General features: G+C 63.0%; 3 protein-coding genes across 4 annotated transcripts; 1 reads left to right on the top strand and 2 right to left on the bottom strand.

The window, feature by feature from the left end:
- The first annotated feature begins 1,847 nt into the window (after positions 1-1,847).
- CYTH2 (cytohesin 2) lies at positions 1,848-11,271 on the top strand. Its single transcript, XM_074937865.1, has 12 exons — positions 1,848-1,986; positions 3,313-3,460; positions 3,666-3,732; positions 3,978-4,096; positions 4,414-4,494; positions 4,740-4,852; positions 5,108-5,256; positions 5,477-5,588; positions 7,806-7,882; positions 8,219-8,290; positions 9,167-9,321; positions 9,658-11,271. Exons 1-12 carry the CDS (start codon positions 1,968-1,970, stop codon positions 9,743-9,745), a joined length of 1,200 nt encoding a protein of 399 aa, XP_074793966.1. The 5' UTR covers positions 1,848-1,967; the 3' UTR covers positions 9,746-11,271.
- A 1,627-nt stretch (positions 11,272-12,898) lies between these two features.
- On the bottom strand, positions 12,899-21,419 carry LOC141976538 (neuronal pentraxin-1-like). Of its 2 annotated transcripts, none has more exons than XM_074937545.1 (5): positions 20,756-21,419; positions 14,917-15,130; positions 13,716-13,963; positions 13,298-13,477; positions 12,899-13,184 (listed from the first exon to the last, which is right to left on the bottom strand). In XM_074937545.1, exons 1-5 carry the CDS (start codon positions 21,305-21,307, stop codon positions 12,975-12,977), a joined length of 1,404 nt encoding a protein of 467 aa, XP_074793646.1. In that variant the 5' UTR covers positions 21,308-21,419; the 3' UTR covers positions 12,899-12,974. The 2 variants fall into 2 exon arrangements, with proteins under 2 accessions (XP_074793646.1, XP_074793647.1); XM_074937546.1 differs by having other exon boundaries at positions 14,917-15,079.
- A 104-nt stretch (positions 21,420-21,523) lies between these two features.
- LOC141976192 (uncharacterized) lies at positions 21,524-25,831 on the bottom strand. The gene is made up of 2 exons (XM_074937000.1): positions 23,053-25,831; positions 21,524-22,507 (listed from the first exon to the last, which is right to left on the bottom strand). Exons 1-2 carry the CDS (start codon positions 25,734-25,736, stop codon positions 22,345-22,347), a joined length of 2,847 nt encoding a protein of 948 aa, XP_074793101.1. The 5' UTR covers positions 25,737-25,831; the 3' UTR covers positions 21,524-22,344.
- Between the last annotated feature and the right edge of the window lie 1,417 nt (positions 25,832-27,248).

Below are 27,248 nucleotides of genomic sequence, written 5' to 3'. Positions count from 1 at the left end.
GATGTCACTGGGGTGTCTATGGGGCAGGGGGCAGCTATGGGGGTGTCACTGGGGTTGTCTATGGGGCAGAGAGGGTGTCACTGCGGGTGTCTATGGGGCAGAGGGGGTGTCACTGGGGGTGTCACTGAGGGTGTCTATGGGGCAGAGGGGGAGGCTATGGGGGTGTCACTGGGGGTGTCTATGGGGCAGAGGGAGCGGAGGTGGGAGGGGGTGTCACTGGGGGTGTCTATGGGGGGAGGGGGTGTCATTGGGGGTGTCACTGGGGGTGTCTATGGGGGGAGGGGGTGTCACTGGGGGTGTCACTGGGGGTTTCTATGGGGCAGAGGGGGGGCTATGGGGGTGTCACTGGGGGTGTCTATGGGGCAGAGGGGGGCTATGGGGTGTCACTGGGGGTGTCTATGGGGCAGAGGGGGGGCTATAGGGGTGTCAGTGGGGGTGTCTATGGGGCAGAGGGGAGCTATGGGTGTCACTGGGGGTGTCTATGGGGCAGAGGAGGTGGCTATGGGGGTGTCACTGGGGGTGTCTATGGGGGGAGGGGGTGTCACTGGGGGTGTCACTGGGGGTGTCTATGGGGAAGAGGGGCGGCTCAGGGGGTGTCACTGGGGGTGTCTATGGGGCAGAGGGGGGCTATGGGGTGTCACTGGGGGTGTCTATGGGGCAGAGGGGAGCTATAGGGGTGTCAGTGGGGGTGTCTATGGGGCAGAGGGGAGCTATGGGGTGTCACTGGGGGTGTCTATGGGGCAGAGGGGGGCCATAGAGGTGTCACGGGGGGTGTCTATGGGGCAGAGGGGCGGCTCAGGGGGTGTCATGGGGGGTGTCTATGGGGCAGAGGGGCGGCTCAGGGGGTGTCACTGGGGGTGTCTATGGGGCAGAGGGGGGCCATAGGGGTGTCACTGGGGGTTTCTATGGGGCAGAGGGGGGCTATGGGGTGTCACTGGGGGTGTCTATGGGGCAGAGGGGGGCCATAGAGGTGTCACGGGGGGTGTCTATGGGGCAGAGGCGCGGCTCAGGGGGTGTCACTGGGCGTGTCTATGGGGCAGAGGGGGGCTATGGGGGTGTCACGGGGGGTGTCTATGGGGCAGAGGGGCGGCTCAGGGGGTGTCACTGGGGGTTTCTATGGGGCAGAGGGGGGGCTATGGGGTGTCACTGGGGGTGTCTGTCTCTGTCCGTGTAGCCGGGGAGGCCGGGCCAGGGGGGCGCAGGCGGGGCACCCGGTTGCCCTGGTGACGGGGTCCCTGGATGGTCGGGGGGGGCAGGGCTCATGCCACCTGTACGCTGAATATTAATAAGGGACTCATTAATATTCACGATAAGCTGATTAATTATTCATAAAGATAGGCCCTTAGCAACGGCCAAGACCCCACTAGGCCCTTAGTAACAGACTGTTCTCTTTCGAGTCCGCAATCTGGACACTGTTAGGGGCGGAGGCCAGTGAATGGCTGGTTCGGTCTCCTGTTGGCTGGCTTGTCTGTCATTTATAGTGATTGACAGCCAAAGTGAGTGAGTTATGACTATTCGGACTTCCATTGGCTGCTTGAGCTGTCGATCTAACCAAGAGGGTGTGCCTGTTAGATATTAGGCATTGATTGGCCAGTCTGAATGTCAATAACTAGTGGGGCAGGCTGTTGAACTCGTTGCGGGGTCTCATTGGTCGATCTACATCTCAATCTCAGAAGTGGGGCGGAGTTTAACCAAACCTCTGGAGCCCATTGGTTGTTCTATCTATCATTCTTACAAGCTGACGGGTTCAGACGGGAGTTGCCTCCTCCCATTGGTTGTCCCCAGCGGGAAGGGGTCGGGTTTCTTGGCATTCCGCTCCCCCATTGGTTGGTTCTGGGGAAGGAGGCGGGCCGTTCTCCTCAGTGCCGGGCCGGGCGGCTGCGGGAGGAGGAAGCAGCCGCCGCCGCGGCAGGAGAGACGGGACGAGCCGAGGGCCCGGAGCAGCCCCGGCGGCCGGTGCGGGCGCCATGGAGGACGGAGTCTATGGTAGGGGCCTGGGACTGTACCACTCTCCGGGCGGGCCGTACTATTGCGGGGCCCCGCCCATTCAGCGCTGGCTGTCGGGGGGGCGGGGCTGGGTTGGGCTGAACCGAACCATTCCCGCCTTTGTAGGGGTGTTTCGGCTGCACCATTCTCTTGCTGGTCGGGAGGTGGCAGGGCCGTACCATTCCTCCCCTTAAGGGGGGGGAAGGGTGGCCTGAACCATTCCCACCCCGAATGGGTAGCTTGCCCCCTTATAGTGTAGGGCTGGACCGTGCCATTCTTTTCCTTATGGGGCGTGAGCTGTACCATTGCTTCCCATAATGGAGAGTGGGAGGGGTTGAGGAGGGGGTTGGGCTCAACCATTCCCTCCCAGAGGGGGAATGAGGAGAGGGTTGGGCTGTGCCATTCCTGGGAATGAAGAGGGGGGGTTGGGCTGAACCATTCACTCCTTTATCGGGGTGTTTGGGTGATACCATTCTCTTGCTGATGGAGGAGCTGGGTTGTACCAATGCTCATAATGGAGAGTGGGCTCCCTTTTGGGGGGAGGAAAGGGTTGGGCTGAACCATTTATTCCCCTATGGGGAGGGTGGTGTCTGACTGAACCATTACCAGTTGCTCCCCGCCCGCCCACCCCTCTCCACTGACTCCCCTGCCCCCCCCCCGGCATTGTCCTTCGCCCGCCCCCCGGATTGTTAGCAGCATTTATGAATTGGAAGCTCCTTGGGGCAGGGGCCTTTGTTCTGTGTTTGTACAACCCCTGGCTGACAGGATCCAACTAATACATACCCCCGTACAGCTCCTGGCGCCGTGGGGCCTGATCCGGGGCTGGAGCTCCCAGGGGCCGACAGGATCCAAATAATACATACCCGTGTACAGCCCCTGGCGCCGTGGGGCCCGGGGCTGGGGCTTGCAGTGATCCTGCACTGCAAATAAACAATGGGACGGGGCTGGTATCCTGGAAGGCCCTGGGACGTCACATCGGAAGGCAACTAAATCTGAGCTCCCAGCCTCATGCCACAGCTAAGGCCTGGAACGTGCACAGATTTTGCGCTGGTCTAACCATGTTGGTAAAAATACCGCTCCCTATGGGCCCTGCGGGGGCAGGAAATAGCTGCAGTGCAGGGCACCCTGGCCATGCCCCCCATCTGCCCCCTATGGCAGCTGCGTCTCTGCACTGGGCAGGGGATCCCTGTATAAACAGCCCCTCTGCCCACCTCACCCTGCAGGTGTCACATGAAAGTCAAGAAACACTCACATGCATCCCGCTTCCTCCCTCGCTCCTAGAGCAGGGGGTTCCTGCCTCAGGCTAACCTCTGGTTTCCATCCCAGTGCCCCCGGACCTGACCCCCGAGGAGCGGCTGGAGCTGGAGAACATCCGGCGGCGGAAACAAGAGCTGCTGGTGGAAATCCAGCGGCTGCGGGATGAGCTGAGCGAGGCCATGAATGAGGTGGAAGGTCTGGAGGCGAATGAGGGCAGGTAATGAATGTGCTGATCCTGAGGGGCTGCGTCCCAGCGCCAGGCGAGGGGTCCCCGTATACCCAGCCCCCATGTCCCAGCCCAGAGGGGTCGCATCTCAGTGTTGGGCCCCCGTATACCAAGACCCTGTCCCGCCATGGACTTGTACTCTGCTGGGGCTATTCCAAGTGCTGAATCCTATGGTTTTTCTCCATCCAACCCACAGCAAAACCCTTCAGAGGAACCGGAAGATGGGGATGGGCCGCAAGAAATTCAACATGGACCCTAAAAAGGTAAGAGGGGAGGGGGCTGGGAGCCAGGACCCCTGGGTTCTATGACAGCTCTGGGAGGGGAGTGGGGGCCAGTGGGCAAAGCAGCGGGGGCTGGGAGCCAGGACTCCTGAGCTCTGTGTCTCGTCCCTTTCCCTCCATGTGCGTCAGTTTCCCCGGTGGAAGGGGAGGTGACGCCTGGGGTTGGGGGCTGGGAGCCAAGGGGTGCGGTCGGGCACCTGACTCTGCTCGCTCGGTCCTCGGCACAGGGCATCCAGTTCCTGGTGGAGAATGAGCTGCTGCACAACACGCCGGAGGAGATCGCCCGGTTCCTCTACAAGGGGGAGGGGCTCAACAAGACGGCCATCGGGGACTACCTGGGGGAGAGGTGAGGGGGCGGGGCCATTGGGGCCTAGCTGGGGGAGAGGGGAAGGGCTGGGGCCATTGGGGGCTAGCGGGGGGGGGCATTGGGGACTAGCTGGGGGGAGATGGGTGGGGGAGGAGCCATTGGGGACTAGCTGTGGGAGAGGGGAGGGGGGGCCATCAGGGACTAGCCGGGGGGGGGGGGGGGGGCTGTGGGTAGGGGCGCAGCCACTGGGCTCTGCCAGGGAGGGGAGCTCTGGGAGTTCTGTCTCATGGGGAGGGGGACAGACCGAGGTGGGGGAGGGTATTTCGCCTCTGACCCTGGCCCCCCCCCCCCCGCAGGGAGGACTTTAACATCGCGGTGCTGCACGCCTTCGTCGACCTGCACGAGTTCACCGACCTCAACCTGGTGCAGGCGCTGCGGTGAGCTGGGTGGGGGGGATTTCAGGGGGCTGGGGGAGGGGGATGTGGAGGGGGAGGATGGGAAGGTTTGGGGGCAGAGAGGGATCGGGGGGCCTGGGGGAGGGGATGTGGAGGGGGAGGGTGGGAAGGTTTGGGGGCAGAGGGCGCTCTGGGGGAGAGGGCTCGGGGGGCAGCTCACCCTCCCCTTTATCCCAGGGATGGGGGGGCTGGTGCGGGTCCCCTACTTACGTGCCCCCCCACCCCAGGCAGTTCCTGTGGAGCTTCCGCCTGCCCGGGGAGGCCCAGAAGATCGACCGCATGATGGAGGCCTTCGCCCAGCGTTACTGTCTCTGCAACCCCGGCGTCTTCCAGTCCACAGGTACCGCGGGGCCCGGACGCCTGGGTTCTCTCACCGGCCCGGGGAGGGGAGTGGGGGCTAGTGGTTAGAGCGAGGGGGAGGGCTGGGAGCCAGGACGCCTGGGTTCTCTCCCCAGCCCGGGGAGGGGAGTGGGGGCTAGTGGTTAGAGCGAGGGGAGGGCTGGGAGCCAGGACGCCTGGGTTCTCTCCCTGCTCTGGGACGGGGGGTGGGGTCTAGTGAGTGCGTTCCTCCTACCGTCCCCCCTTCCTCCCCCAGACACCTGCTACGTGCTCTCCTTCGCCGTCATCATGCTGAACACCAGTCTGCACAACCCCAACGTGCGGGACAAACCCACGGTGGAGAGATTCATCACCATGAACCGGGGCATCAACGACGGGGGCGACCTGCCCGAGGAGCTGCTGCGGGTGAGGGCGGGATACCGGCTGGGGGTCTGATCCAGGGGGCGGGATACTGGGGTAGATGGGCCCATGGGTCTGGCCTGCTGGTGAGGAGGGGGTGTGGCTTGTCTTACTCCACCCATCAGGAAAAGGGGCTCTGGCTGTTGTCGTTGAGGGTATGGCCTAATTCTGACCGCACCCCTTGAGTGGGGCATGGCCTCTTTTGACTCCACCCCCTTCCCCCCAGAACCTGTACGACAGCATCCGGAACGAGCCGTTCAAGATCCCGGAGGATGATGGGAACGACCTGACTCACACGTTCTTCAATCCAGACCGGGAGGGCTGGCTGCTGAAGCTGGGTGAGAGCGGGGACCCCCCCCCCGAACCCCTACACCCCCCGATCCCCACCCCCGCGATCTCTGCATGCCTCTGCGCTCTCCTCTCTCTGTGTCCCACCGACCTCCCGCTGTGTCCTCAAAGCACCGACCTTCCTTCCGCAGCTCCAGGAATAATACCCGCCCCCCAACCCCGCCCAGCCCAGGCTAGGATGCCTGGGTCCATCCCCTCCCCAGCCTCGGCTAAGACTCCTGAGCCCATCCCCGCTGCAGACCCCAGCCTCGCCTACGGCTCCTGGGTCCGCCTGCCCCCTCCCGGCCTCGGCTTGGGCTCCTGGGTCCGCCCCCCCATCTCCCCCGGCTAGGGCTCCTGGGTCTGCCCCCCACCCCAGCCTCAGCTAGGGCTCCTGGGTCCCCTCCCCCCACCCCTCCAGCCTTCAGTTGGCCCCTGTCTGTGTCTGTCTGTCCCTGCCCCGCCCGCTGGGCCTCCCCCAGGCCACCTGAGCCTGACTCTGCTTCCTTCCCCACGGGGCCTTTGAGGGCACCGCCCTGCCCCTCAATTCCCCTGCCCAGGGTTGAGTGTTCCGGGGGGCACTACACAGCTATAGGGGGAGCCCCCCACCCCCAAGGCATTGGGATCCCAGTTCACAGCACCCCCAGGTTCAAGGCAGGTGCCCCCAGCCTAGCGGGGCCATGAGGGGTCAGGATGGGGGTCACACGGACCCCATGGCAGCTCAGTCAGAAGCACAGGCTGGATTTGGGGGGATTGGGGTCACAGGTGGGTAAGGGGAGGTGGCCAAAGCTGGGTGGGGTTCTTCTGGAGACTGGGAGGGTCGCTGCGGTGGGGGGGTAGGCGGAGGGATCTATGGGGGGTGATGGGGAAGGGAGGTGGGTACTGACCTGGGTGGACCTTGGTTGAGGCCGGACCCCCTTGCTGCCTCTAGGGGGCAGCAGAGAGCTATTGGGAGGGGGGTGAGCAGGGATCAGCTCCCAAGAGCCAGGAAGGGGGCTGGGGATCAGGACGCCTGGGTTCCATCATCGCTCTGGGAGGGGAGTGGGGGCTAGTGGTTAGAGCAGGGGGCTGGGAGCCAGGACGCCTGGGTTCCCTCCCATCTCTGGGAGGATAGTGGGGGGCTAGTGGTTAGAGCTGCGGGTTAGAGGTGAGCGCCGGGCTCCAGGACTCCTGGGTCCTATTTAATCTTATCCCCAGCCCCCGGGGCAGGGAATGGCCATCCGGGACGATGGGTGCCGTTGCTCGCAGGGAAAAGCTGGACAGAGGCCCCCCCCCCCAATCCCTCGCTTTGTGTATCAAACCCTGTGGCCCCCCCCAGCCATCAAAAAGGACATTCCCTCCCCCCTCCCCAAGATTCCCCCCCTCCGCGCTGATCCCTGCGGCAGGGGTGTGATTTGACCGTGTTTTTCCTCCTCACATTGATATAACTGATTTTTCCTCTTTCTCTCTCTTCTCTCTTCTCTTCCCCCCGCTCCCCTCTTTCTTTCTCTCCCTCCCCCGTTTTCCTCCCCTCCCTCCCTCCCCACTCCCGCCCCCCACGGCCCCCCCACCCCCACGCCGCTGATGCCACTTGCGCTCGGGTCTCACCGTTCCTCCCCAGGAGGTAGGTAACGGAGGGGGAAGCCGCTGCTGGAATGGGGGGTGGGGATCCCGGCCCCAAATAGCGCCTCGCCCCGTTAGCGCCACATCACCGCAGTAGAGATTCGCCCCGACGTCTGACCCCCCGGAGTGTTGGAACTGGCCGAGGGTGCCGGGGGGGGGGGGTCTGGCCCCTTGAGGGAAGGGGGGTTGCCGGAAGCCCCCTGGAATCTCCACACAGGTTGCAAAGGTCCCGGATGAGGGATTGTCTCAGGGACAGTCGTGCCACACGGGGTCCCCCCAAATGGGACCTGGTGGTTAGAGCGGGGGGCGGGGGCTGGGAGCCAGGACTCCTGGGTTCTCTCCCCAGCTCTGGGAGGAGAGTTCTGCCAGTGACAACAGTTTCTCAGGCTTCCCTCCGCCCCGCGGGTCGCCTGCTTGGAGTCAAGGGGCAGCTGCGTGGGGTCTTATGCCTGAAATTGCCCCCCCCCCATGTGCCCAGGCGAGGGTACTGTGTCTATCCCAGCATACCCTGGGGCAGGCCTGGTCCTCTTCTCACGCTGCCCCTGGGTGGACCGGCCCAACAGGATCAATAGCTGCCCCCCCAGAAGCCCCCATCACTGAGCCCCCAATCTCTGCTTCCCCTGCAGGCGGGCGCGTGAAAACATGGAAAAGACGCTGGTTCATTCTGACGGACAACTGCCTGTACTACTTCGAGTACACCACGGTGAGCCCCCCAGCCCCCCGGAGCAGCCCCCATGGGATCCGCCCACAAGGCCCCCCCCACCTTGGTACCTGGTTTCTGACAATGCCCAGCGCTGCCGGCTTCAGAGGAAGACCCAAGCGCTCCCCTAGTGGTCAGTGATGGAATCGCCTGCCCCCAGTCACTATGGGGTTGGGCTGGGCCCCACAGACAGCCCCTGCAGGAACCCAGGGGCTTCTGCCACTCGCCCTTCTGGGCCCGGGGCTCCCTGGCTGTCCCCACTTAGCTCCGTAGCCAGTGGCAGGGAGTCCCGCAGGCCGCTCCTCATCTCCCCTGACTCCAGCTTTGTTCCCCACTCAGGACAAGGAGCCGCGGGGGATCATCCCACTGGAGAACCTGAGCATCCGGGAGGTGGAGGACCCCCGCAAGCCGGTGAGGGCAGCGCCCCCTGCTCCCCCACCCCTCAGGGCCTTCTCGGCCCCGATGTTCACCTTGTCTGTCCTTCGTCAGCCTGTCCTTATCCTCTCCTTCATGGTCGCCCTCCTCCTCCTCCTGTCTATCCATCCGTGCACCCGTCTCCTCCATCCATCCACATCCACCCCTCTATCCATCCGCGCATCTTCCCCATCCCTCCCTCCCTCCCTCCCTCCCTCCCTCCATCCATCCATCCACGCCCCCGCCCCCTCCCTCCATCCACGCATCTTCCTCCTCCCTCCCTCCACCCCTCCATCCATCCGTGCACCCGCCCCCTCCATCCATCCACGCATCTTCCTCCTGCCTCCCTCCCTTCCTCCCTCCATCCATCCGTGCATCCTCCCCATCCCTCCCTCCCTCCCTCCCCCCATCCATCCGTGCACCTGCCCCCTCCATCCACACCCTTCACTCCATCAATCCATGCATCTTCCCCATCCCTCCCTCCTCGCTCCATCCATCCACGCACCTTCCCCCCCTCCCTCCCTCCATCCGTCCATGCACGCACCCCCTGCCTCCATCCGCATCCCCCTTCTTTCCTCCATCCATTCCTGCAGCTTTCGACCCTTGTAGATCAGGCTCCACCCGCATTGTGCTCTCAACACCGACCTTTCATTTCGAGCACAAATGACTTGACGTTGCCTGAGTTTGCCGAGAGCCTGAGCCCATCGCAGCGGGTTGGGGGGAATCATCCCTGGGTGTGACCAATGTGGCCTGAGCCCGCTGAGAGCTTGAGCCCATCCTTAGGTGTGTTGGGGGGGGCGAATCGTTCCTGGCAGGGGGATCGATGCAGCCTGAGCCCGTGGCTGATTCTGTCTCCCCCCCCGTTCCCCCCAGAACTGCTTTGAGCTGTACATTCCCAACAACAAGGGCCAGCTGATCAAGGCCTGCAAGACGGAGGCCGACGGGCGGGTGGTGGAAGGGAACCACCTGGTCTATCGCATCTCGGCCCCCACGCAGGAGGAGAAGGACGAGTGGATCAAATCCATCAAGTGAGGAGCACCCCCACCTGCCCCCACCCCCTCCCAGAGCCGGGGATAGAACCCAGGGGTCCTGGCTCCCAACCCCCTCCCAGGGTATTGTGGGTGGATGGTTCCAGCTTGTGATGGGGGCGGCGGGTGAAGTCTGATCCATCCCATTTGGCGGGGGGGGGGGGGGGGGAGAGACAGGGCATGTGGGGGCAGGGGCGTTCCCAGCAATGGTGGAGGGGCCGTGCAGCCCCCATGGTGTGACTCCCCCAAGCCCAGGGGTCTGTCTCAGCCTCCCCCTCGCAGGCACCTGGCTGCAGCGAGATCCCCTGCCCCCCACTGACCCCCCGCTTCCCGCAGGGCTGCCGTCAGCGTGGACCCCTTCTACGAGATGCTGGCCGCCCGCAAGAAGCGCATCTCAGTCAAGAAGAAACAGGAGCAGGCGTGAGCTGGGCTGGCCAGCAGGCTGCCTTTCCGTGCCCCCCCTAACCCACCTCCCTGGGCGCCGCTAAAACTGACACCCCCCTGGGCCGGGGGGGCCCAGCCACGGACAGACAGACGGACAGAGCAGCACTGACTTCCCCTCCCCCAGCATCTGTGTGCACCGCCAGCCGGATCTGTCTTCCCCACCCCCACTCCCCACAGGGACCCTACTTTGGGATACAGCCCCTCTCCAGGAGCCACTGGGTACCATGGGCCAGCAACCCCTTCCCCGCCCGTGGGGGCTGCAGCCTGGGGCGGGGGCCTCTGCCATGCCCTGGGCTCAGGACCTTGCAGCAGGTTCTGATTAGGAGTGACTCCAGATCCACCCTGAGGGAGCCGAGATCAGAATCCAACCCTGCCCCCATTGCAATTAGGAGGGACTCTGGAATCTGGCCCTGCCCCCACTGCAAACAGGAGTGACTCCGTATCCTCAGCACTTTCCTTCACGGGTCTCTGGATTTTCACTGGCTGACACCAAGCTCCCGTCTACACTAATTAGCCCAGAGATGCAATAAGCTCTTGCCTAGCAACCCCTGAGACAGCCGCCCCTTCCCTTCCAGCTGGCTGGGAATTTCCCCCCAATGCTGTGCTCCCACCATGGCGCTCAGCACCAGGGGCTAGCGGAGTCCCATGGTGCACTGGTGCAGCTGCGCTGCTGTCTTTGGGGTCTTCCCCCCGCGCATTCCAGCAATGCCAGGCATGGGGTGGGGGGCATTCCTCCCTCCCCCCCCCACCGGCAATGCCAATGGGCCCTCTGCAGCGCCCCCTGGCAGCCAGCAGGGGGAACTGAAGTTTTTCCCTCCTCAGGGCAGCTAGTGGAGGGGGAGTTTTAGGCCGCCCCGTGGCCTGCCCCTCACCAGCTCATCTTTAAATCTTCCCAACGGGGGTAGCCCCCCCTACGCCCATGTACACACTATTGGCCGTAGAGCTTGGGGTCCATCTGGAGCCCCTCTATTTCAATGCACCCCCTCTGGGCTCCAGGAACGTACACTACGGACTGGGGGGGGTCTGGGGAGCGCCCCCCCCCCAAAGTCGAAAGCCCTTTGCTTTCGCCTGCTGTGGAATCCCGTCCTTCTGATTACTCTCCTGCCACGAGCGCAAGGCGCCGTCGGAAAGCCTGGCCTGGCGCCGCCGGGAGCAGATGTGGGGCCCCCGCACCGGGACCAATCCCTGTGCCCCCTCCCCACCTTTCTGGCTCAGCCCCCACAGGGCGTCCTGGGAGGAACCCCCGGATCGTCAGCTCCCAGAGGCAACCGCGTGGCAACAGGACCAAGCCGGCGGGACCCATCTCCTCCCACGCCTGGGACCCCCCGGACTTGCTGCCTCCTCCCAGCGCAGGGGGATTTCACCCCACCCCAGGCGCTGGTGTGGAGAGAGAGGGGCGGGCGCCAGCCCCGGGCCTGCCACGGGATTCCAGGGCGGGTTCAGGTTTTTGTAATTGTTATTTAAGGATTTAATGGATGCAACTTTCAACGGAATAAAAACACTACAGTCTTGAGTACAGCCAGGGGGGCGCTGGGTGTCTGGGGGGGGGCGGGGGGTATCCACTCAGGGCATCAAACACCCAGGGACAGCATGGGGAAGGGGCACCGAACTGGCCTGGCACCAGCAGCACCTTAAACCCTGTTTGGGGCTGGGAGCCAGGACTCCTGGGTTCTATCCTGGCTCTGGGAGGGGAGTGGGGCCTAGGGGTTAGAGCAGGGGGGTGGCGGGGAGCCAGGACTCCTGGGTTCTATTACACTGAGCTGGGGGGCTGGATGATGCAGGTGGCTTCTGGCGCAGGATTTGAGCACCCCGTGGCACCGTGAGCTTGGCTGATGTCTGTCCGTCCCCCCTGCCTCCAGCCAGCGGCGGGGGCCTGGTGCTGTTTAGCCAGGGACCTACGTTCCCTCTAAGCTGCACGGGCAGCAGACTCTCAAGGGCCTCTCCCCGGCCCCCAGCTGTTGCGGCGAGACAGGGCTGGGGGGAGTCCTCTCTCCTTGGGGCAGCCTGCACCCCAAATCCCTCATCCCTGGCCCCACCCCAGAGCCTGCAGTCCCAGCTGGAGCCCTCACCCCCCCCCCCAACCCCCTGCCCCAGCCTGGAGCCCTCACACACCCCCAGCCCTGAGCCCCCTCCTGCACCCCAAACCCCTCATCTCCGGCCCCACCCCAGATCCTGCACCCCCAACTGGAGCCTTCATGACCCACCTAACCCCCGGCTCCAGCCTGGAGCCCCCTCCTGCACCTAAACTCCCTCCTGGAGCTGCACCACTCCAACCCTGAGCCCCTCCTGCACCCCAACCCCTTCATCCCTGGCCCCACCCCAGAGCCTGCACCCCCACACACTCCAACCCTCTGCCCCAGCCCTGAGCCTCCCACCATGCTCCAAACCCTTCAAGCCCACCCCTGCCGCATGAGTTTTGTAGTTCATTCTGCAGATTGAGGTAAAAAATTAGAGGGAACACTGGGGGACCCCTTGCCCGCTGGTGGGATGCGGCCACTTCTGGGGTAGGGCGTGTTGGGTATTTGGCGCACTCAGACAAAGCACTGACTCACAGCGCTGGGGCGGCTGCTGCTCCCTTGGCAGGTTTATTCTGTCCTTTCCGAGGAAGAAAATAGCATCGAATCCTACATAAAACAGCGCCGAGCTACACGACACCGGACACTGCGTATGTACCGCCAGCCCCAGGCCAACAGCCACAGCTATATACAACAGGAGAGGAAGGGGATCTCCCAGCCCCCCTGCTCTAACCACTAGACCCCACTCTCCTCCCAGACTTGGGGAGAGAACCCAGGAGACCTGATTCCCAGCCACACATGCAAACACTAACTAGACCCCACTCCCCTCGCTCCCAGAGGCAAGGATAGAACCCAGGAGTGCTGGCTCCCAGCCCCCCTGTCTAACCACTAGACCCCACTCCCCTCCCAGACTTGGGGAAAGAACCCAGGAGTGCTGGCTCCCAGCCCCTCCCCAGTCTAACCACTAGACCCCACTCCCTTCCCAGACTTGGGGAAAGAACCCAGGCGTCCTGACTCCCAGCCCCACACACAAACACTAACTAGACCCCACTCCCCTCTCTCCCAAAGGCAAGGATAGAACCCAGGAGCCCTGGCTTCCAGCCCCCACATCCTTCCCCCGTTGTCATCACTAGCCCCCACTCCTCTCCCTGAGCTGAAAAGAATCCAGGCCTCCAGCCCCCTGTGGGGCGGGGCTCAGTGGCAGGCATTGAAGGGCAGCTTGGCCACCCCACCGTGCAGCTCCATGGTGCCCTCAGCCCAGGCCACGAGGTCCCCGTGGGCGTGGCCGGCGCAGGTGGCCAGCCTGTAGACCTCGCCCGGCGCCAGGACGTGGCTCCACACGTGGAAGTCGGCCAGCTCCCCGATGAAGGCCTGCGTGGCATCGAACCGGCCGCCCAGCGTGTCCTGGGGGGGGAGCAGAGAGGCCAGGGGTAGCCCAGGGAGGGCACAAGCCACCCAACAAGGGGGCTAACCCTGGAGCGGATGCTCTCGCCCTGGGGTGTGGGGGGGTCTCTTACCTGCTCCTGCCCCAGGATGAAGATGCCCCCTGGCTTGATGGGGTGCCAGGGGGCCAGGTTCTCGCCGCTCCCCCGCCGCACCCCGTCCTGGTAGCTCTCCCAGACGCCGTCCCGCGTCGACCAGGTCACGCAGATGTGGTGCCACTTGGCGTCGTGGATGGCCAGGGGCAAGGTGGCAGCCTGGGGGTTGGGGCATGGGGGGGAAAGGGTTAAGGGCAGTGCTCGCCTCTCCCCCACCGACCCCACCCACGATGGGAGCCCCCCCCCGCCCAGCTCCCTGCAGCCGAGCACCCCCTGCTGAACCCCCCGTCCCGCTCCCTACAGCCCAGCGCCCCCCGCTGAGCCCCCCGCCCCACAGCCCAGCGCCCCCCTGCAGCATCGCATCCTCTGCTGACCATGGCAGTCCCCAGCCCCACACCTTGTCATTGATGAGCAGCTCCATGGGGTTGTTGCCCCACTCAATGAGCACCAGCTCGTTGGCCTGGCCAGGCACGGAGTAGGAGAAGGGGGTGCCAACACCAGGCGCCGAGCTGGACTTGAGCCAGAGGCAGACAGTGAAGGCGAAGATCTCGTGCTGCAGCGTCCGCTTCACCTTGACGTACATGTAGTTGGTGCGGAGGGGGAAGCCCACACGGAAAACCTCGTCTGGCTTCTCCGCCTTGTGCCCTAGAGGGACAAGATCAGTGCCGGGGCGGCCAGACACAGCCAGCCCCGGGGGAGGGGACTCTGGCCAATAGCCAGTCAGCCATCTCCCCATGCACTGCTACATCCATCAAATCATCATTCCATCCAGCTGTTCCTTCAAGTAGCCAGCCCTCATTTCAGCCATCCATCCATCCATCCATCTATCCAGGTACCAGTTCATCCACCCGTTCAGTGCTCCATCCATCGATCCATCCCTCATTTCCTCCATCCATCCATCCATGTACCATTTAATCCACCCATTCAACGCTCCATCCATCGATCCATCTCTCATTTCCTCCATCCATCCATCCATGTACCATTTAATCCACCCATTCAACGCTCCATCCATCGATCCAGCCCTCATTTCCTCCATCCATCCAGGTACCAGTTCATCTACCCGTTCAGTGCTCCATCCATTGATCCATCCCTCATTTCCTCCATCCATCCATCCATGTATCATTTCATCCACCCACTCAATGCTCCATCCATCCATCCATCCAGGTACCATTTCCTCCATCCATTCAACGCTCCATCCATCGACCCATCCCTCATTTCCTCCATCCATCCGTTGATCCATCCCTCATTTCCTCCTTCCATCCATCCATCCATGTACCATTTCATCCACCCATTCAATGCTCCATCCATCCATCCATCCATCCAGGTACTACTTCCTCCATCCATTCAACACTCCATCCATAGCTTCACCCATCAGTGATTCCATCCATCCATTCAGTTATCAATTCAGCCATCCATAAGTCCATCCATGCAACTACCTCGCTTTGTAGCTACAATTCCACCCATCTGTCTATTCTGTTATCCCCCGTCCATCCCTGCAGCGAGTCCTATTCATTCATCCACAGCTGCAGTCTGGATCCTTCGATGCCTACCACCACCCGCTATCCATCTGTCGATGCCCCTGCAACCCTGCCCCTCACCCTTCTCATGAGGCCCGTGGACCCTGTTCTTGTGCCAGCGCAGCTCCTCGTGGCCGTGGTGCGGCTCCCCGTGGCCGTGGTGCGGCTCCTCGTGGCTGTGGTCATGGCGCTTGGTGGCATTGAGTTTCTCTTGGATCTGATGCTCCAAAATGCTGATTTTCTTCTGCAGGGCGTCACGCAGGGAGATGGAGAACAGGGAACTGTTGCGGCTGCGCTGGGGGGTGGGGGTGGGGGTGGGAGGAGGGGACTGTGAGCAAGACCCATCATCCTCTCGGTGCCCATCTACCTTGGTATCCCGCCCCGTCCCTGCTACCCTGGATCAGCCCATGGGCCCATCTACCTTGGTATCCCACCCATCCCTGCTACCCTGTATTAGCCCCATAGGCCCATCTACCCTGGTAGCCCACCCCGTCCCTGCTACCCTGGATTAGCCCCATAGGCCCATCTAGCCCGGCATCCCACCCCCTGCCACCCTCCTGGATCACAGAGTCATAAATCCCAAAGCCAGGAAGGGCCAGTGTGCTCACCTAGTCTGACCTGTATCATACAGGCCAGAGACCTGCCCTGCAATAATTCCTAGGGAAGACCTTTCAGAGAAATTGCCCCGCTCGACTGAAAACGTGGCCGTGATGGAGAAACCACCACGCTCCTGGGTAAATGGTGCTCACTGTCACCTTATTTCCAGTCCAACTGGGTCTTGCTTCAACCTCCAGCCAACAGATCAGGTCCTCAGCTAGACGGAAGAGCCCATTATGAAATATTTGTTCCCCCTCCATATTGGGATCAAGTCCTGCCTTCCCCTTCTCATTGTCGAGCTAAATAGCTGGAACTCCTGGCGTCTCTTGCTCTAAGGCGGGTTTTCTAATCCTTTAATCACCCCCGTGGCTCTTCTCTGCCCCCTCGCCAATCGAGCGACGCTCTCCTTGGACGGGGGGCACCAGAACCGGACGCAGGAGCCCCACAAGGTCGCCCAAGGGCCAAACCACCTCTCTGCTCCTACTCGAGATTCCCCTGGGGATGCTTCCCAGGTTCCCATTAGCCCTTTTGACCTTTGGATCACACAGCGTAGCTCAGGTTCAACTGATTGGCCGCTACGACCCACCCCCAAATCTTTTCCAGAGTTCCTGCTTCCCAGGAGAGAGCCCCCTGCCCCATCCTGGGAGTCCGGCCAGCATTTGTTCCTAGATGGATACAGGGACATTGAGCCGCGTGAAAACCCACATTGCTTGCGGCCAGCTTACCAAGCGATCCAGCCAGCTCTGTAGCTGCGCCCTGTCCTTTACGAAGTTAACCCCCGCCCTCAGCTGTCGCGTCCTCTGTAAACGTCACCAGTGATGATTTCACTTTTTCTTCCAGCTCGAAAACGTTAAATCGCCTCGGGACCAGGGCCCATCCCTGCGGGACCCCAGTAGAAACACGCCCGCTCGATGGCAACGCCCTGTTTGCAGTCACGTTTTGAGACCTAGCATTGGCCGGTTTTTAGTCCACGTCTGCGTGGGCCGTGCTGGTTTGTAGCGGGCTGGTGTTTTTAATCAAAATGCCGTGTGCTACCGTGTGAAACGCCGCCCAGCAGTGGCGGTATATTACAGCAACTCGGTTATCGTTAGCACCCAAACTTGTCGTCTCAGCCAAAAGCGAGATCAAGTCAGTTTGACAGGATCTATTTCCCATAAACCCGTGCTGATTGGCTTTAAGTACATTGCCCTCCTTCAATTCTTTATTGAGTCCTGTATCAGTCACTCCATTAACTTGACACCATCAGATCAGGATTAAACAAAGACGGTGACTGGCTCGCCAACTACAAAAGCAGTTTCTCCTCCCTTGGTGTTCACACCTCAACTGCTAGAAGAGGGCCTCATCCTCCCTGATTGAACTAACCTCGTTATCCCTAGCCTGATTCTTGCTTGCATATTTATAGCTGCCTCTGGAAATTTCCACTGCATGCATCTGACGAAGTGGTATTCACCCATAAAAGCTTATGCTCCAATATGTCTATTAGTCTATAAGGTGCCACAGGACTCTTTACCGCTTTTACAGATCCAGACTAACATAGCTACCCCTCTGATACTTGACTCTATTAACTTGCTAGGGATTGATGTCAGACCGACAGGCCTGGAACTGCCTGGGGTCATACGCTTTATGCTTTTTAAATAGTGGCACATTAGGTTTCTTCCAGTCTTATGCAACTTTCCCAGTTGCTCCAAGACTTACTGGAAATCAACATTAATGGTGCAGAGAGCACCTCAGCTAGCTCTTTTAAAACTCTTGGTTGCAACTTATCTGGACCTGCTGATTTTAAAAGTCTAACTGTAGTTGCTGCTACCTGTGTCCTCCTGAGATACTAGTGGAATGGAAAGTATGGTATCATATGATAGGCCATCATCTATTTTTCCTCAAATACACAACAGAAATCTTTGTTGAACAATTCTACCTTTTCTGCTTTATTGTTCATAATTCTGCCATTTCCATCTAGAAATGGACCAATTCCATTGCCAGGATTCTTTTTATATTTAATATACTTAAAAAAATCTTCCTTCTTTTTGCACCTAATTCTGCTGGACATAGACAGCTACTTCTGTCTCTTTGCTTCCCTTATCAATTTTCTACAATTCATAGTTTCTGATTTATATTCATTACTGTCAGCTTCTCCTTTGCTTCTGATTTATATTCATTATTGTCAGCGTCTCCTTTGCTTCTGATTTACATTCATTATTATCAACTTCCCCGTTGCTTCTGATTTATATGCATTACTATGAACTTCCCCTATCTTCTAGTTGTTATACCTATCAACCTCGCTATCTGCCTTCACTTCCGCTCTAAGGTTGTGTTGTTAACCAGCACAGCCTTCTTCCTCAGCTGTGGTTTTTGGCCTTCTGATTTAGTGTTCTTAGGCAATTTCCAATGATCATTCACATTTTTCTGATTAAATTCTTCCTTCCAGCTCATTTGGCTTATAATTATTTTCAGCTTTGGACTCTGGACTTTACTCTGTTTGCACATTATGAATACCATAAAGTCTGGATCCCTTGTACCAGAGCCATCATTAATGTCTAGCTCCGTGATCTGTTCCTCATTCTTTGTTAGGATGAAATTTTATCCAGAATTCCCCCATGTCCGTGGCTACAGCATTTGAGATAGGAAATTTTCAACTAAGATGTTGAGAAATTCCCAGAATGATTTTGTGTTGGCAGCACATGGCCTCCAGCATACATTACCCAAATTGAAGCCCCAGTGACCATGCAGCTTTTGTTCCTATACATTATAGGGGGCATAAGTTGTTGTTCACTCTGGTCCCTAGTGTGATTTGAGGGGCCTGTAGCAGACTCCAACTAATAACCCTTCTTGTTCTTTGTCTGTTAGGCCATTGATCCCAAAGCGTAGATCATTTCCTTCCGCGTTGAGGCGGAAACAGGGCGTGCCATTGGTGACGTGGATTTCCCTTTCATCCACCAGGTTTCAGTGATACCAGCTAGACCACCCACATGCGAGCAAGGCCAAAGCCTCTTGGTTGTTACCCAGGCGCCGCGCTTTGCCATACAGGCAACTCAAGGCTTTTTCTCCCCTCACAGCCTTTGCTTCATTATTTTTTCCCTCAGAATTCTGATTTTGGGAGAAGCTCCTCCGCTAGGCCCCACTCCCCTCCCACCATGCTCTGGGGGCAGGCCGGCCCGAGCCGTCAAGCCGAGATCTAACCCAGCCGGATGCAACATTAAGGGAGACCCCCCCCGGGCCCGCCTGGCCTGGTATTTAGGCCCAGTGCCCAGCTGAGGCCCTGATCTCCTCCCCCAACACCCCTGTCATGGCGGGGGGGGGGAATCTGACCCCTTCCCCCCACGAGCCAGGCTGTTTACGTTTCCCAGACGCGCTAAGAAGGGACAAGCAGGAAGGAAGAAGCCAAGGGGGTTTATATTTAGCTGAATGCTCCGTCTGGGACCCGAGCTGCTCCCGCTAATCCATCCCCCTCCTCCCACGCAGGTGCCGCAAACCCACTGATGCCCACTGAGCAGCCTTTGTACGGTGCTGGGGGGCAGGCAGCCTGACCCTCATTGAGACCCTACTCCCCTCCCAGAGCCAAGGAGAGACCCCAGGAGTCCTGACTCCCAGCTGCCCTTCCTCTACGTGGGGCACGAATATTCAGTAACGGACTCTGCCCTGTAGCAGAGGAAGGTCGAGCCCGATCCCAGGGCTGGAAGTTGAAGCGAGACACATTCCCGCGGGAAACAATGTGCACATTTCTCACGGGGAGAGGAACTAACCAGGGGACGATGGGCCGGGCGGGCGGTGGATTCTCCCTCACCAGCAGCATTGGGCTGTTTCTCTGAACGCTCGGCCCTGGGAACAGCGGGGGGCCGGCCGGCCTCGGGCCTGTGCTGTGCAGGAGCTCAGACGACCTGACCACAACAGTCCCTGCTGGCCTTGGAGCTATGACTCTAACCACTAGACCCCACTCCTGTCTCTTGAGCCTTGAGGAATGGGGCACGGGGCCTTTGCCCTCTAAGGGGCGCCAGCTCTGATTTGCTCCAGGGCAGGTGTGCCGGCTCAGGGGGCGGGAAATGGGGCTTGGGGCCTGTCCCCTCTAGGGGGCAATGGCTCCCATCTGGCCCCAGGGCAGGGACTGGCTGGCTCAGGGGGGCGGGGAATGGGGCTCAGGGCCTGTCCTCTCTAGGGGGCGCCGGCTCCCACCTGGCCCCAGGGCAGGGACTGGCTGGCTGCATCCCAGGACCCCATGGAATATGTTAGTCTTCCAGAACGGTCCCAGTAATTCAAGGACAAAGGGGTCTTAACTGGGGTCTTGGCAGATGGTCTTGAAATAGGATCAATCAGGTAATTCCTCCGGGCTCGGATTTGGGGGCTGTTTCTACTTAATTAGTTAAAGCCGGAGGCAGGGGGCTGGGAGCCTGGACTCCTGGGTTCTATCCCTGGCTCTGGGAGGGGGGTAGGGGCTAGTGGTCACAGGGGGGTGGGGGCAGCAGGCCATGAGGTTCCTAATTGGGGGAGGGATAAGAGAGGTTGAGATGATGGAGGAAGGGGTGGGGGGTGTAAACTGAGATAATGGGGGAGGGGCTGGGCAAGCAATGGCGAAGGATGCAGGGGGATGGGGTAGGGGGCTGACCCTACCACAGGGTGAGAAGGGAGGTTATGGGGGTGACAGTTGGGGACTGATAGGGTGGGGTGGGGGGGAGGGGGCTGCTCCTTGAGCCACTGCAGCATTTAGGGAGGAGGTGGCTGGGGCGTGGGGGGGGGTGAATGGGGCCACACAGTATCTGCTGATGCTCCAGCCCCTCCTAGAACGAGTCCAGCGTGTGGAGGGGGGGCACTGGTGGGGGGCAGATGATAGGGGTCAGTGGGCAAAGGGGAGAGGTTAATAGGCAGGGCCTGGGGTTGCTGGGGAAGGTAAGAGGGGGAGGCAAAGAGGTGGGATGGGTCCATGGGAAGGGGATGGGGGTCAATGGTTGGGGTGTGGGGGGAGCTGGGGGGTAAGTGAGGAGGGGGAGTCAATGGCTGGGGGCGCTGGGGGTCAGTGAGGAGGGGGGTTGATGGGAGGGTTGGGAGGAGGAGGTAAATGGGAGAGGGACTGGGGGTCAGTGAGGAGGGGGAGTCAATGGCTGGGGGCGCTGGGGGTCAGTGAGGGGGTGGGGGGGTCGAAGGGTTGGTTGGTGCCGCGGGGGGGCTGGGGGTCAGTGAGGCGGGGGGTGGATGAGAGGGTTGGGGGGGGTCAGTGAGGAGGGAGATCGATGGTGGGGGGGCTGGGGGTCAGCGAGGAGAGGGTTGATGGGAGGGTTGGGGTGGTGGGGGTTAGTGGGGGGGTTGTTGGCTGGGGGGCCAATCCCCCCCTTACCTGGAGGTGCTCCAGCCTCTCCTTGAGCGACTCCAGCATGCGCTCCAGCTGGGGGGCGCCGGCGGGCACCTCCCGGGGGGGGTCCTCCATGGTGTTGGGGGTGGCGCTGGCCTTGCGGAAGGCGGCCTCGCTCCCGGCACCACCCAGGGACTCGGGGTGCTCGCGGTGCCCGAAGTGGGGGTACTCGTTCTCCCGGCCGGCCCCCTCCCGGTGCCCGTGGCTCAGGTTGTCCTCGTGCCCGCCCAGCCCGGGCTCCCCGCCCGCCCGGCCCTCGCACCGGCTCAGCTTGGCCGTCAGCTCCCGCACCGTCTCCCGCTGGTCCAGGATGGTCTCCTTCTGGTGCACCACCGTCTCCCGCAGGTGCAGGATGGTCTCTTTGGCCTCCTCCAGCGTGCCCGCCCAGTGCCCCCCGGCCCGCGGCTGCGGGGCCTGCTGGCAGCCCGTCTCCAGCTCCAGGGGCATGGGGCTGCAGACGAACTTGGGCAGGGCATACTCCCCCCTGCTGCCGGGCACCCAGCAGAGGGCCCAGAGGAGAGCCCAGGCCAGCCGCATCCCGGCACCCGCCGGACCCCTCGCCACCGCCCCAGCCTTCCTCCCACGGAGGCGCCCGGACGATCTGTGCCCGCGGCCGCTTGGCTCGGCGAGCAGCTGGGACTTTTCTTTTTCTCGCCACCCCCCCCCCCCGCTACTGTCCCGTCCGCCTTGATTTCCCAAATCCCCTGGTGATGGGTGGAGGGTGCCTGTCTCCCCGGAGACGGGGGAATTAGACAGGCAGGTTAATGGGCTTAAGGAGTCGTGGAAAAGCTCCCCCCCACCCCTCCGCCTCTGGCAACGGGACCCAGGCGTCCTACAGCCAAGTTGGCAGGGGTCAGGGGCTTTTGGCAGCTCAAAGGATGCTAAGGAACTGGGAGGGATTTAGGGAGGGGAAATGACACGCCGGGACACCGGGGATGAGCCCCCAGCACGGCGCGGGAGGGGGTGCACGCCCAGACCCAAGCGCAGCTTCCCTGGGATCGATCCGGAGTCACCCCTGACTGCAGTGGTGACAGCACCGGGTTCTGATCTCTGCTATCCCAGGGTCGATCCGGAGTCACACCTGACTGCACGGCGGGCAGGGTCGGGTTCTGATCTCAGCCCCCTGGGGTCGATCCATTGTCACCCCTGACTGCAGTGGGGACAGCACCGGGTTCTGATCTCTGCTATCCCAGGGTCAATCCGGAGTCACACCTGACTGCACGGCGGGCAGGGTCGGGTTCTGATCTCAGCCCCCTGGAGTCAATCCGGAGTCACCCCTGACTGCACTGGAGTTAGTCCAGATTTGCACCAGGGGGCCATGGGCTAGTTAAGCCCTCCCCCCGTGCCCCCCCCAAGCCATGGGCTGTTGGCTATCACACAGGAAACAATCCAGCTTTATTCTGTAGATTGCCTACATACATGGTGGCGGGCGTCACTGCCCCCTGCTGGCTGGAACAAGCCCCGCACGCCGCTGTGTCATCGTCCTCGTACCGCTCCAGGCTGAGGGGGAGTCTCGGACAGCACTGGCTGCAGAGGCTGGGGTGTGGTTCTCTCCCCGCAGCCCCCGGCAGGGGTTACTCGGCCAGGTTGAACTGCACCATCCCCCCGACTTCCTCGCCGGCCCCCAGGGCCTCCCGCAGCTGGGTCCAGAAGACGGCCTGGGCCTCGGGCTGCTCCGGCCAGTGCAGGTAGCTGCCTTGCTTCACCAGCCTCCGCAGGCGGTGGTAGGGGGAGAGGCTGCGGGGGCGAGAGGCCGAGATCTGAGCCCCGGGGCCCACGGCACAGGGCACCCGCTCCCCACAGCTCCCCCGGGAGCTCCCCCCGCAGCCAGCTCCCTCCCACTCCCCACAGCTCCCCCGGCAGCCAGCGCCCCCCTCCCGCTCCCCACAGCTCCCCCGGGAGCTCCCCCCGCAGCCAGCTCCCTCCCACTCCCCACAGCTCCCCCGGCAGCCAGCGCCCCCCTCCCGCTCCCCACGGCACCCCCGGGAGCTCCCCCCGCAGCCAGCACCCGGCCCGCTCCCCACGGCGCCCCCGGGAGCTCCCCCTGCTGCCTGCCCCCCCCCGCTCCCCACAGCGCCCCCAGGAGCTCCCCCTGCAGCCAACCCCCCCCTGCTCCCCACAGCGCCCCCGGGAGCTCCCCCTGCAGCCAACCCCCCCCTGCTCCCCACAGCGCCCCCGGGAGCTCCCCCCGCAGCCAACCCCCCCCCCCGGCTTCCCACAGCGCCCCCGGCTGGGAGAGGTGGGGCCGGGCTAGCCGCGCGCCCCCGCCGGGGGAGCCTCACCGGTAGTTGGGGATGTCCTCGAGGAAGACGACGACCAGCGGGTCGCGGCCCTGGTCGTAGGTGCGGGCGCAGGCCAGCTGGATCTCCAGCGAGCACCACTCGCTCTCCAGGGCGCGGGCACTCAGCAGGCACAGGGCCTTGCGGCTGCTGCTCACCCCCTGCTGCACGTTGTCCAGGTAATAGGCCCCGGGGGCGAAGTCGCGGGGCCCGAAGCAGAGCCGGAGCCGGGGCCGCCCTTCCTCCTCCAGCTTGGCCAGCAGCGTCCGCACCACCCAGGCCTCGTCCTCGGGGCAGCAGGAGACGTAGGCATCGTACTGGTAGCCCCGCCGGTCCCGCCGCAGCCGGCCCCGGCCCCAGGCCCGCAGCAGGTAGTAGCCGTAGCGCAGGGTCCAGCCCAGCTTGGCCCCGGCCAGGGACCCCGCCAGCGCCAGGAAGGTGGCGGCGAACGACCCCGCGAAGAAGACCGCGCCCAGGTCCGCCCAGCAGAAGGCGAGATCGTGGGCTTGGAAGAGCCCCTGGCTCACGCCGGGCCCCAGGCAGAGGTAGGAGCCCAGCAGGGCCACCTGGACCCCCGGCTCCGCCGCCGACCAGTTCTGGAACCAGGCGTTCTCGCAGGAGCAGGCCAAGGGGTTGCCGGCCACGTCCAGGTAGCGCAGCGCAGGCAGGTGGGCCAGCGGGGCCCGGCTCACGCTCTGCAGCCCGTTCTCCCGCAGCGAGAGCCACTCCAGGGAGGCCAGGCTGGAGAAGACCTCGCCGGGCAGGTCCCGGAGGGAGCTGCCGTCCAGCCGGAGCCGCCGCAGGCCGGCCAGGCCTCGGAAGAGCCCCGGGCGAAGGCTGAAGGACCCTTCCCGGCCGGGGTAGATGTTGGAGAGATCCAGGGAGCGGAGGCCGGCCAAGGGAGCCAGCGAGAGGTTGAGGAAGACGCCGCTGGGGTTGTCCCTCAGGCTGAGCTCCTGGAGGTTCCCCAGCCCTTGGAAGAGTTTGGAGGGCAGCCGGACCGGGGGCCGGGCCTCCTGCGAGCTGAGATCCAGGCCCCGCAGGGCCGGCAGGCCGGCGAAGGGGGCAGGCGAGTCGTACTTGCAGTAGGCCAGGAGGCGGTTGTGGCTGAGGTCCAGGGTCTCCAGGGCCTTCAGGCCCAGGAAGGAGCCCTGGGAGAGTTTGTAGAGGCCGTTCTGGGCCAGCGAGAGGTGGCGGAGGGAGGTGAGGCCCTTGAAGGCCCCTTTCTGGAGGGTGAGGATGCGGTTGCCGGAGAGCAGCAGGGTGCGGAGATGGTGGAGGCTCAGGAAGGCAGAAGTCTTGATGTACTGGAGGTTGTTGTCGCTCAGGTCCAGGGTCTCCAGCTTGCGGGTGTAGGCGAAGGTGTCACGGGTGACGGCCGCCAGCTGGCAGCCCTGCAGAAGCAAGGTCCTCAGGGAGGTCATGCCCAGAAAGGACCCCTTGTAGACGTAGGTCAGGCGGTTCCTGGACAGGTCCAGGTGGGCCAAGCTGCCGAGGGGCTGGAATACGCGGTCTTCCAGCTTGGTGAGGTGGTTGCGCCGCAGGACGAGGACCCGGAGCCAGGGCAGCGACCCGCCCCAGGCACTCTGCTTCAGCCGCTTGACCTTGCACTTGTCCAGCGAGAGGGACTCCAGCCGGGGGAACGAGCGGAAGACGCCCCCCTCCAGCGGGCTCAGCGGGGTGGTGGACAGGTCCAGCCAGGTCAGGTTGGTGCAAGCGCCCAGTTGGCCCAGCCGGGACGGCGGGAGCTTGGAGTGTTTGATGTCCAGGGTGGTCAGCGCCGGCAGGCTCCCCAAGACCTGGCAGGCCAGCCCCAGGTCCGCGTCCAGCACCGGGCGCATGCTGGACCAGTGCAGGGCTGTGAGGTTGGGCAGCGGCAGGCCCAGGAGGTAGGAGATGTTGAGGGGGTTTTCGTCCAAACTCAGCTCCTCCAGGCCGGGCACGGCGCCGAAGGAACCGGCCTCCAGCCGACTCATGTTGTTGTGGGTCAGGTTGAGAGAGCGCAGGCCGGGCAGGGAGCAGTGGGCGAGGTCCAGCCAGGCGATGCTGTTGTTCCTCAGGTTGAGGTCCCGCAGGAAGGGCATAGAGAGCAGGCCGGGGCCAGGGCACGGGGTGGAGATCCGGTTGGAGTCCAGGTCGAGGAGGGAGAGGTTGGCCAAGCCGCTGGCGACCGCGGCCACCTCCTGGAGCCGGGAGAGCTGATTGTGGGGCAGGTGGAGCTCCTGCAGACCGGGCTGGGCCGCCAGGGCGGCAGGGTGGAGGGCGGCCAGGGCGTTGCCCCTCAGAAGCAGGACCCGCAGGCCCGTCAGCCCCGCCAGCGCCGCGGGGCCCAGGGCCGCCAGCCGGTTCTGGCTGAGGTCCAGCAGCTCCAGCTCCTGCAGGCCCTGGAAGGCGCCGATCTGCAGGGCGCGGAGGCGGTTGAGGTCGAGCCGCAGCTCCCGCAGGCGGGGCAGGTGGGCGAAGGTGGCGGGCGCCAGGTCCTGCAGGGCGTTCTGGGAGGCGTTGAGCCAGAGGGTGGAGTTGGGCAGCGGGGCGATGGCCGGGCCCAGCTGGGTGATGCCACGCCCGGCGCAGCTGGCGTAGCCTGGCAGCTCGTAGGGCAGCTGGCACCAGGCAAAGCCGAAGGCGCTGGCACGGCGGGCACAGATGACGGCTGCAAGGAGCCAGAGGGGCAGGGCCAGGGGCATGGCCGGGGGGTGGTGGTGTGTGTGCTGCCCTCTGCTGGTTGTGTGTGTGCGCGCCTGGGACTGGCACTGCCCCCAGCTGGCACAGCACAGAACACGCCCTGCTTACACCCCCCACCCCACCCGCTGACCCCCGCACCCAGTGACCTCCACCCACCCCCGGCAGCGAGTGACCTGGGGCCGGGGCTTCTAGCTACACCTCCCGCCCCCCCCACTCCCAAGGATTGCCTCCCCAATCCGATGGCAGGCGCCTTAAAAGAGCCCCCGTTTCCTGCTCCCGGCTGGGGCTGAGCCGAGCGACCCGGCACACAGACACCTGCAACGAGAAAAACAAATTGCACTCCCGTCACTAGTGATTAGAGTTGCGGGGGGGGGAGGCTGGGAGCCCGGACTCCTGGGTTCTCTCCCCAGCTCAGGGAGGAGAGTGGGGTCTAGTGGTTAGAGGGGGACTGGGTTCTGTTCCCTCAGCTAACACCAACTGTGTGTGACCTCACGGGGTCAGACGTAATTTCTCCATTTCACTTCCCTTCTGCAAAGCCGGGCACAGGAAATTCGCTCTGCAGCCCGGAGGTCCGTGGACTCAGAGAGCTAATGACCGGAAAGGGCTTAAAGCCGGGCTAAGCAGGGGCAGTATTGGCACCCGCCCCAGGGCGGGGACTGGCTGGCTCAGGCAGGTGGGGAATGGGGCACGGGGCCTTTCCCTCTAGGGGGCACCGGCTCCCATCCGGTCCCAGAGCAGGGGCTGGCTGGCTCAGGGGGGCAGGGAATGGGGCCCGGGGCCTGTTCTCTCTAGGGGGCGCCGGCTCCCATCCGGCAGCAGGTGCCCTACCTCGTGTCTATTCTGGGGCCCATGCAAGCTGAGCTCAGCCCTGCTCCCAGGTGCCCCTGAGGCATGAACCACGCCCCTGCCCCCCATCACCGGGAGAGAGGCCAAGGTCCGCCTGGGCCTTTGGTACAGAGCCCCTTGTGCCCCCGAGATGGGGTGCCCCCGGGGAAGGACTGGGGGGAGCTATGCTGTGGGGGGGCATAGATAATGGCTGCCTCCTGGCCAGGCTGGAGGGGTTGGGGGGGGGTCTTTGGATGCAATTGTGCCCCCTAGTGGCAGGAAATCGCAGCTGCTGATCCCCCCTGCCCCCCCCCCCCCGCCACTCTTCACTCTACCTTTCTTGTGGTTGCAAATGAAACCATCTCTGGGAACTGAGTCGTCGTCCCCCACCCACGCTGCCGTCACCCCCCCGCTCCCGCCAGGGCTCTGACCCAGCACCCCGAGGGACACTGTCAGCCGGGGTGCCACCTGCTGGAGCTGGTGACTTAGGGGGGAGTGACTCGGGGGGGGGTCTCAGCTGGGGGATGGGCTCCCCAGGGGCCTTCCTGGTCTGGGTTGAAGCTGTCCCATCCCTGCTGCGGGGGGAAGGTGGGGGGGGGATTGGGGGCATCTAGGGGCCTGCAAGTGCATGGTGGGAGGGGGGATGTCTATGTGACCAGACCCCCAACTTGGCTGGTGCCCCTCACTCC

The sequence above is a fragment of the Natator depressus genome, chromosome 23 (assembly GCF_965152275.1).
Source record: "Natator depressus isolate rNatDep1 chromosome 23, rNatDep2.hap1, whole genome shotgun sequence".
Lineage (NCBI taxonomy): Eukaryota > Metazoa > Chordata > Testudines > Cheloniidae > Natator > Natator depressus.
Note: the sequence above shows the minus strand (reverse complement) of the source record. Positions and strands in the feature narration are given on the sequence as shown.

Excerpts from the sequence above, each read along its gene's own strand:
- CYTH2 (XM_074937865.1), top strand. Across the intron at positions 4,495-4,739 it reads AACCTGGTGCAGGCGCTGCG|GCAGTTCCTGTGGAGCTTCC; the intron begins GTGAGCTGGGTG and ends CCCCCACCCCAG. Across the intron at positions 5,589-7,805 it reads GGGCTGGCTGCTGAAGCTGG|GCGGGCGCGTGAAAACATGG; the intron begins GTGAGAGCGGGG and ends CTTCCCCTGCAG.
- LOC141976538 (XM_074937545.1), bottom strand. The coding sequence starts at position 21,307 with ATGCGGCTGGCCTGGGCTCTCCTCTGGGCCCTCTGCTGGGTGCCCGGC. Across the intron at positions 15,131-20,755 it reads AGAGGCTGGAGCACCTCCAG|CGCAGCCGCAACAGTTCCCT; the intron begins GTAAGGGGGGGA and ends CCCACCCCCCAG. Across the intron at positions 13,478-13,715 it reads AGCTGCTCATCAATGACAAG|GCTGCCACCTTGCCCCTGGC; the intron begins GTGTGGGGCTGG and ends CCCAACCCCCAG.
- LOC141976192 (XM_074937000.1), bottom strand. The coding sequence starts at position 25,736 with ATGCCCCTGGCCCTGCCCCTCTGGCTCCTTGCAGCCGTCATCTGTGCC. Across the intron at positions 22,508-23,052 it reads GAGGACATCCCCAACTACCG|CCTCTCCCCCTACCACCGCC; the intron begins GTGAGGCTCCCC and ends TCGCCCCCGCAG.